This window comes from Arachis hypogaea, chromosome 17, assembly GCF_003086295.3.
Source record: "Arachis hypogaea cultivar Tifrunner chromosome 17, arahy.Tifrunner.gnm2.J5K5, whole genome shotgun sequence".
NCBI lineage: Eukaryota > Viridiplantae > Streptophyta > Magnoliopsida > Fabales > Fabaceae > Arachis > Arachis hypogaea.
Window position 1 is genome coordinate 3,286,453 of NC_092052.1, and position 9,964 is coordinate 3,296,416.

The following is a 9,964-nucleotide window of genomic DNA, read 5'->3' on the forward strand; positions in this document are numbered from 1 at the left end:
ACTAGAACAGGGGTTCTTCTCTTTTTCCAAATTTTTCCCAATTAGATTTCTAATTATTACTTCATTAGTTATATCATGTCCAAATAGAATTTTATGCATGGTCTTACACATAAGAAGACTCTACTTTCAACTTTCCATTGTTAATAGGGTTAAGCTTATCAGTTGTAACAAACTTGAATGAGATATATCAAAGTAATAAACGTACGGCTCATTATATTTTATGCATCGCTTGTTGATAATGTGAAATAAAAGCGTACAATAATAATAACATTTTTATTGAATATCAACATTAGTATTATATTATTAGACTGTATTATATTATTATTTAGTGTGGTATATACTATGTTGGACTGCCAAAATAAATCATGTTTTGTTGAAGAAGCTCTAAATAATTCAACAACAATGCAAGAACATTTTTTTTCGCATAAGGCGGCATATCCTAGTAAGTTGCATGTAGCAATACTATGAATTTGAAAAGTATATATTTTGTTACTTAGAAATTTGGTCATGTTTGTACTAGTCCATAATAAATTGTGTTCAAAATAAAACTGCTTTTAGTACCGCTCTTGACGAAAAAATATTTGAATCCTAATAAGATGTTCATCACGTCACAATATGAGAGATTTTTAATTTTAATATGGAAGGAGGGTTGGTGTATAGCAGAATTATGGGTATGAGGAGGTACTAAAAATTCTGGGTTCAATTTGTGTACTAGCAGAAAATTCTGGATTCGATTTATGTAAATTTTGGGTCCGGTTTGTGTATTGGCAGAAAATCCTCAGTCTAATTTGTGTAAATTCTGGGTTCGATTTGTGTACTGATAAAAAATTCTGGGCCCGATTTATGTACCGACAGAAAATTCTGGGTCCAATTTCTTCTCACTAAAGCAAAAAATTAAAAGCCGTCACAATCATGTATATCTCCCCAATACTCTATAACTCAACATAACTCACGTATCAATCTCATATAAAAAAAAATTAGCCACAATATGACGATGACAATACAGAAATTCAGAAGTATTATTCAAATATGGAGCTAGGAGCTAGTAGCTAGCATATGTTACGGTTTATTTTTTTTTATAAATAATGTGAGAATAAAGTATTATTTTAACCCTATTCTAGAAGGGTGTCAATATATTATTTAGTATTATTTTCCCTTCTTTAATTTTAACCCCAGTATTCACACCCTTCTTTTTTTTCTTTTTTTTTTCAATTGTTTGCGTACCCTCCAAAACTTAAAAGAGTAATTTAGCCTCTATTAATATTATTGCATAATAAATTTAATTGTGTACGACATTTAACACATGAAGCAAATTTCCTTCCATATTTTATTTGAACTTAAAGTACATATTCGAATTGAACTCTAGATACTACTCTTATAGAAATATTTAATTAGGGGTAATGTTAGACAGACAAAAAAAAAAAAAGTCAGAACTTGTCTTATTTAGCATTAATTAATTATCGTAACAATTAATAAATGTTAAATAAAGCAAGTTATGGCTATTTTTGGCTAATTTTCTTTGGTTACCAAACATTTCCGTTAATTAGTGCCATTTCTACTCTTATAAAAGTATAAACAGTAATAAATACTAAATCAATTTTATAGAGCATCTTCTAAAAACTTATTTTTGTCCAAACTTTAACTTTAGATTATTGGATTGATTAAAAACATAATCATTTCATGCGTTAAATATACATAAAACAATCTTATTATAAAATAATACATAATGGGTGCGTGGTTTTTCTTTTCTCTATGAAATCTTTTCCGTCTAATTTACCAATTACTAATTTGTCACGAATCTAAACTTCATTTAGGAGTTTGTCACTAGCCAATAGGTTATGGCATGCGTAAGGTAAGATTCGAACTCTCGACACTTATTTAAACGAACTAATAAATTAATTATTAGACCAGCTCAAGTTAATTATAACATAGTATTATTTATGCTCTAAGTTATTATTTTTTTAGATGTTTTTATTTTAGGCATGTTTTTTGGGTGAAATTATATGGTGGACAAACAAGAGAGTAGATTCTAAAGTTCATAGTGTTTTTGATAACAAAAGCCCATATATTGACCAAAAATGCCAATAGGTCAAAGCTTTATATTAGTATGTGGGGTAGGCTTTGTTTCTGAACACAATGGGCTTTAACAAAAAAGAACGTGTCACTATAAGGTTCATGTATTTATGAAGGCCCACAAAATTAATGTTATGCTTAGGGCTGCACACGGATCGATATAGCCTAAAATTCTATCCGAGTCGCACTGCACTCATCAGATCGGATCGAAAATCGGTATATCCGCATGATTCAAAAAAATAATTTTAAGATTTTGTTTGGCTGTTTTTACAAAAAAAAATATCCAGAAAATTCATTTTTCACGTGTTTAAGCCTATTTACTTCTAAAATATTATCAATAAAAATTCTCTTGAATAACAAAAACAAAATAATAACACAAGATTTAAGTTTAATTATTCTAAGTTGAAGTACAACATAAAAAATTAAAAACAAGATATCATAAAATTCATAAAATAACACACTAAAATTTATATCATATTAGGGTTTACTTTTTTAAACTATGCTATTTATATGAGATGTGCGGATATACGAATTTGCGGATCGGATCCGCGTATATCACTGCCAAATCTGCAATCCGATTCTATTATAGTGCGGATTGGATCTGATCCGATTCGATGACTATGCGGATCGGATAATATCCACAAAATTTAGATCGAATGCGGATAATTACCGTGAATATTATCCGATTATGTGCAGCTCTAGTTATGCTAAGACATGGCAATGTATGGTTGTAATTTTCAGGCCAAATTCAATTCCTTAATCCAACAATAATATCCTTCAACAAATAATATTCGTGTCCCTTTCACCTTTGATAGTGACTCATATAAAATTGTTGTTGTTATAAAGATATTTAGATTAGATTTCGACACATTGTTATGTTATGACTGATGACACTTAATCTCATTAAAAGAATAATTTAACTTATCACATTTGAACATGTTATCAAATTTGTGTTCTTTGGAAGATATTTGGGCCAAATAATAATTTCAATTTGATTATTTATGTTAGATTAATGCAACTTTTGATGATAGTAAGATTATATATTTAATTTAGATTAGATTAGATTAGATAAACGTAGTTACGCAAATGGTTAGGTTGAAAGAGTGGATAAATATCCATGATGACGTGTTTATCTTACATGCACTATTTTTGTAATGTTCTACACACTCCTATTACGTGCCAAATTTAATTTAATATTAATTAATATGTGTTATTTTCAATTTGAATTGACCTTATTATCCTTCAGCTTTAAACAAATTCTTAGTTCTGATACCTATTATTTTGGGGGGCATTTTAGTCTTTTTGAACTTGTTGTCCAAAGCACAAAGAGCAAAACGTCATCGTTCTGCTACCAACGCTAAAAACTCAAACTTTATGTTGCAGTGAGAGAGAATTAGGATCCTCATCTTCTTCTCTTTCTTTCTCATTCATTCATCGAATTCAAGCATTTTCCTCATTCTTCACTCTCACTCAGGTATTTCTTTTCTTTATTCTGTTCCTTTTTCTCCATTATGCAGTTTCAATTTTGCACCTTGTTAATTTGCTATCATTTTTTCAATTCAATTTAACATCTTTCCGATTACAATTTACTTTTTAAGGAAAAGGGAATTGCGGGTTTTGTTCAAATTCTCATCTTTTTTTGTATGATTTTTGTTATTATTGTATGGTGATTGATTCAAATGATTTGTTGAAGGGTTGGAAGATGAGAATTTGTGGAGCAGGTATGGGTTGATATTTAATTTCTTTCCCTCTTTCCCTCTTTCATTTCATTTGGTTGAAACTTTCTTTTAACAATTCTCTCTCATGTGAGTTTCTATCAATTTCTTTTTGTATTCTTTTCTTATTTATTTATGTGTATTTTGTTGATCCTAAATACTTTAAATGAGATTGTTAAATGTTAGTTGAGTGGTTGAGTATCATCTAGCTGAATTTATAAACAATGCATTTTATTGATTTAAAAGTGATATACTTCTCATTTTGCCACTTCTAGAAAGAGTGAATTGACAAAAGAAACAAGAAAAAACAAAATTTTCCTTCTAGAAAAAAGGTTTAGTGCACATGAGTCTTCCACTTCCCAACATCTATAATAATCTATTTATAAAAGCAATGATGTATAGACTAGTGGAGATTGGATTAGTCCAGCTGTCTGAGTGACAAAATTTAACAAATAAATAAACTTTATTGTACACAAATTTTGAGCAATCGATATGGATTTGTTATTACAGCTGGCCAGATGGGAAAATCTATGAACATAGAAGCTTATAATATATATGTCTTAGGTTTTTGTCTTTCACTAAGTGACTACTAATAGTCAAACCATAAGGCACTTTTTATATACATCATAATAACAAGGGTTCTTTTGTCCATTTGTCTGATTATATGCATAGAAGGGAAAACATTGGTTATGCCTACATGTATTTTTAAAGAGAGGGTGGTTACATGAACAAAGGTATTTTAGCATCATCGAGTTTCAAATTAAGGTTGTGAGTTGTGATAGTTAATCATTGTTGTATGTGATGATTTTGCAGCTTTTAGTCTATAGCTTTGGTGCCTGCAAAGTGTTAACACACACATAGTGAAGATATCCAGTACAAGAGTGAATGCAATTTGTGTGTATGCATATATGTATGTACGTACGTATGAATGTGATTCTTCATTCATAATCATGTTAGACTATAAATGCTGTCCACTTAATTTTGCAAAAGTTCCATTTCTTTATAGCAATATATATAGTTCATTGGTAGTATAGAACTCTTCTTTACTGATAATTGGTCAAATTTGAAATGTTTTCTTTTTTAAGCTGTGATGTTCTTATTTTCTTGGAAATTGTAGATTGTTAATTTCTTCGATAGGAGGACTCACATTTTACTTAAAATTCTGAGCAGCAAGCTGCAGCAGCATTGCTACAACATCCAATTCCATTTTAGTGTATATCTCTTCGTCTATTTCCAGCCCTTCCAAAACCAAGTTCCTTCCATCACTCTCTAGATTTTCTGTTGGACGCTCGTGCTTCTTCCCCCAAACTCGTTCACATATTACCGTCAAACCCTCCATGAACCTGTTGAACAGACTTGGATTTGGTAGCACAAGGGCACCAGAGAACATGGATTCGACAATTCCTCAGGGACCGGATGATGACATCCCGGCACCAGGGCAGCAGTTTGCCCAGTTTGGCGCTGGCTGCTTCTGGGGTATCGAATTGGCCTTCCAAAGAGTGCCTGGGGTATCCAAGACTGAGGTTGGTTACACACAAGGGTTTTTGCATAACCCGACCTATGAGGATGTGTGTTCAGGGACCACAAACCACTCAGAAGTTGTAAGGGTCCAATATGATCCGAAAGAATGCAACTTCGACACTTTGCTTGATGTGTTCTGGGATAAACATGATCCTACTACACCAAATCGACAGGTATATACGATTTTTTAAGCTAAGATGATATGTTAATTAGAAGTTAGAACTCATATTCCCATCTAATAGGAGATAAGAACCAAGAAGGGAGACACATCAGTGAAGCTTCTTCTTTGATTGTTAGAGTTGAAGGATTTAATTCATATTACATCTATATAAGCGTCTTGTAATATGCTTCCTTTTGTTACATTTTTCTCCCTTTGCTTCTTGGTTCTTGTCTTTAAATCTCTGATTTCATTTGTTTCTTGAATTCTCTCTTTTATTCAAATTAATGACAGTTTGATCTTCCTTTATGATAGGGAAATGATGTTGGAACACAGTACAGATCCGGAATATACTTCTACACTCCCGAACAAGAGAAGGCGGCCAAGGAATCTTTGGAGCAACGGCAGAAGCAGTTGAACAGGAAGATTGTTACCGAGATCCTTCCTGCCAAGAAGTTCTACCGCGCAGAAGAGTACCATCAGCAGTACCTTGCAAAAGGCGGTCGATTTGGTTTCAAGCAATCAGCTGCCAAAGGATGCAACGACCCGATTCGATGCTATGGTTAAAGTGTTGAGTGAATAACAGTCACAGTTTAATAGATGTTAAAAGCTCATAGTTTGTTTGGTAAGTATTTTGTTAATATTATGTCAACATAGCTTGTTCACACTGTTTTTGTAAGTTGAAGATTGAGATAGCTATAATTTGAGCTTTAGAGTTGTATATCTTGATTTTATATTTATGATTTTGCTATGAAGTGTGAAGTATTACAGTGATAATTATAAGCATTGTATTTTTTTTTTTTTTTTTTGGTATTAATACGGGGCTATAAGCCCAAAAAGAGAACCAGAGACCCTAAATACAAATAGAACCCTAAATACAAATAGAACAGGATAAGGTAGTCCCTCTTTTATCCTCCATAAGCATTGTATCTATTCCAATGCATTCTATGCTGCTTGGCTTTTTTTGCTTTTTGATTAGTCTCAAACATGGAAAAGGTGAGGGCCAGCATGTATGGAAATTGACCTTACAAGCCAATAAAGTAAAAGTAGAGAATGTTATTTTTGAAATCATATTATGTTTTGAATTGATTGATGAGCTAAATTTTCTGAGTAAAAAGTGATAAAATAATACAATTGTGAAAATTATCTCTATAAGGAAAAAAAGGGTGCCTTAGGAGCACCTTGTTTTGGGTTATTGAAGTCCAAATTTTCACTTTTGAAAAGTCCAAACCTCCGTAACCAACTCTAAAATATAAGCTTATATTAAGACCTTATACGAAGATGTCTTTGTGTGTGAAAATAATAGTTAAGATGTTAACATGTATTATAATAAGCAATTTAGTTATAATGTTAAATTGTTTGACCATTCTCAATTTTTATATGAAGACATCTTAATGTGAATAGTTATCTTAGTTAAATCAACATGCAACTATTATTATTGCTTTTAAGGAGATGAATATGAAATTATGAATATGGTGAGGATGGTGCCTAACCTAACTTTGCATATAGTCAATTATTTAATAGATGGTGATTGTAGACATGAAAACCCCACACAACGTGGGCTCTTGTCATTTTCGAGCATGTAAACAGACAACATATGCTCTCGTCTATGATCCTTTGCCAACTAATTAGTAGTTACTATCTTATATCACATTTAATTTCTTAGTATAATTTATCATGAGCCTACTTAATTTTTAAACTCATGCCTAAATCTCAATTTTGTGCATGCAACAACTCATTGGTCGGCGATAAACCCTTAAATGGAGTTCCAATCTACGACGGATTAGTCATTGACCTGTCGAGTTGGAGGATACCGATGGAAACCAAAATGAAATATATATAGAAGCTAAAAAATAACTCCATCAATTTGATAGTTGCCTTCTTGAGATTTATTTTTAAAAAGGAAAGAGATTGGGAAACACTCTCTTCAAGAATCTCTAACACATGATAAGTGATAACCTAAAGCATTCTACAAATAGTTTAAAACTATGGCAACAATGACAAATATGAGGTTTTTATTTCTTGCGGGGAAAAAAAATGGTCCTATTACCTTTGGGGAGAAGAATTCATGACAACGATAGACAATAGTATGTCCAATTATTCAATTATTTGGGTGGGTCTAGTTATCTAAATGCTACATATTCTACGATAAATTATTGTTAAAAAATTCTATATGCACAAAAAAAAAAAACTATCATATATTTTTGTATATTTTTATGTATTATTTTATATTTTTTTTTTAATATTTTTATGTGTATATAGTATGATGAATGATTGTTAAGAGCCTTTTTTTTTAATGGCCAATATGAACTTGATGGCAAAGCTCATTTAGGTAGCGTTTGGTGGAAATACAGAGACGAAAAGACTGAGACTGTGAGATATTCTGTTTGGTGCAAAATGGGAGACAGAAATTGAAACAATAATAAAACTTTAATTTAATTTGGACAAAGGGTAAAATTGAAATTAATTAGTTGAAATGAGGGTATTTTAAGTATAAAATGTTATTAAAATTTCAGTCTCCATTTTTAAAAAGTTTAGTCTCCTATGTCTCTACTTTTTGGAGGTACTGAAATATTGAAATTTTGGAGACAAAGACAGAAATTTTAGTACCAGTCTCTGAACCAACAAATATGATACTAAGTCTCAATCTCTCAATCTCTGTCTTAGTACCTCAAAACAAACGTTATCTTATAAATTTCAATTCAAATTGTGGTCATACCTATAGATAAGCCAAATAAAAATAAAGTAAAATTAAAAAGATATTATTATTATTATTATTGTGTGAAATATGGATTTAGTTCACTTAAAACACACAGAATTAACCTCCAAGGTTACTATAATCCATCCAAAACTTATATACTATAATCTAAGGATATGCATGTTGTTAAAGTTTAAGGAAATGATTAATTAAGGACTTTATGGTGTACTTGAAGATAAATAGTTTTTTGGTGCAACAAGTATGATGAGCGCTCCACATAAAATTAGGACCCATGATGGTGATGGTGATGGCCTGCTTGCTTAGCCAAGTGGGCCAACTAAGAACCTTATATTATGTGGATTTTCATGTATTGGGTGGGGGTGGGTCCTTGGCTTTTCATTCATTAATGTAATAAACTACATTAATATGATTTTATATTGAGATAAGAAAAAAAAATAAGGGATGGGGGGAGGTTGGGAATTATGTACTTTATGTGAACCTTTATACTTTATAGGTTCTAAGATGTGATTTTTTAATTAAAAAAATCCAAAAAATTGGACATCTATTATAGTTTCTCAAGTATTTTTTTAACAAAAAAAAATTAGTTCAAGAATTAATTTGTTACGAATTTAAATTTTATTAAAAATTTATTATTGATCAATAAATTTTTATATACATAATAAAAAATTTGAATTTTTTATAATTGTTTAACTAAATAAGTGAACTAATAATTCAATTAATCTAATTTAGTTATTAAACATGTATTATTAAATATAATAATTAAGTTTTTTACATACTTATCATTTGAATTTGATTCTTTTAAAATGAAAAAGTTAGTAAAATAATAAAATAAATTATTAATCATTATTAATTTCTTAATTTTCATAAAATATGTGTCTCATTATTTTAATTTAAAAATGATTAACTTATTATTTTATTATTTTATCAATTTTTTTTTATTTTAGGAGGATTTTAATTCTTACTATTCATATGAAAGGTGGTTATAAAGTTTAAAGTTTTTTATTTTTTAAGGCAAAGTATTTTAAATTTTTAAGGCAAACTACCATGTTTTCTTTAACAAAAACAATATAGATGATGATATGATGTTGAGATTTTAACTTAATCCCATTTATAAATTTTTTCGTTATTTTACTAGTATTCCATTTTTATTGATTAAAATCACTGATTATCTACCTTATCATCTTGGAGTGCATGTAACCTCCTGAAGGGATTTAACACTGTTTATATTAGAATTTTTTCATATTAATTAATATATAAAGAAATAAAATATATAATAAGTTGACCATCATAATGAATCTCTATCAAATTAGGATTAGTAGCCGTTAGCCAACTTTTCCATAGCTTAGGTCTTAGGATTATTATTATTATAAGGTAACCAGATCTAAACCCGAGTTTAAAAGTGAAAAAACACCTAATAAATATAAAATTTGTTGCTTATTATATTACTTCATATGGTATGGTCCGAATAATTAAAATAAGTGATAATGTTATTAGAATGCCAAAACCATGTGATTGCAGTTCTTAAAAATTGGAGGACAAATTTTGGAGTTTATTCCACGTGGCAGATGCTGGTTAGGCCACGTGGAAGCTCCCTCGGATGCCTTTGTAGCTGGGATATTTAAACTTTGTAAGAAAACAAACAGGGAGGACATTCTTATGATGCCATGTGAGGCTGTGATTGTGAACACTGAACATAACCAGCGCGTGCTCTTACGCGTTTTGGTAGTGGCGCGTGGTCCTATTTTGGTAATTATATAATTTCTTTTTAAAAAAATAAAA

General features: G+C 30.3%; 1 protein-coding gene across 17 annotated transcripts; it reads left to right on the forward strand.

Annotated features, from left to right (window-relative positions):
- Positions 1-3,355: 3,355 nt before the first annotated feature.
- Positions 3,356-6,243, forward strand: LOC112764638 (peptide methionine sulfoxide reductase). Of its 17 annotated transcripts, none has more exons than XM_072223245.1 (5): positions 3,427-3,547; positions 3,767-4,522; positions 4,602-4,698; positions 4,959-5,482; positions 5,782-6,243. In XM_072223245.1, exons 3-5 carry the CDS (start codon positions 4,674-4,676, stop codon positions 6,031-6,033), a joined length of 801 nt encoding a protein of 266 aa, XP_072079346.1. In that variant the 5' UTR covers positions 3,427-3,547; positions 3,767-4,522; positions 4,602-4,673; the 3' UTR covers positions 6,034-6,243. The 17 variants fall into 17 exon arrangements, with proteins under 17 accessions (XP_025666125.1, XP_072079349.1, XP_025666126.1 ...); XM_072223250.1 differs by having other exon boundaries at positions 3,767-3,794; positions 4,906-5,482; XM_025810339.3 differs by having other exon boundaries at positions 3,767-3,794.
- The last annotated feature ends 3,721 nt before the right edge of the window (positions 6,244-9,964 follow it).

Excerpts from the sequence above, each read along its gene's own strand:
- LOC112764638 (XM_072223245.1), top strand. The coding sequence starts at position 4,674 with ATGCAATTTGTGTGTATGCATATAT. Across the intron at positions 4,699-4,958 it reads ATTTGTGTGTATGCATATAT|CAAGCTGCAGCAGCATTGCT; the intron begins GTATGTACGTAC and ends AATTCTGAGCAG. Across the intron at positions 5,483-5,781 it reads CTACTACACCAAATCGACAG|GGAAATGATGTTGGAACACA; the intron begins GTATATACGATT and ends CCTTTATGATAG.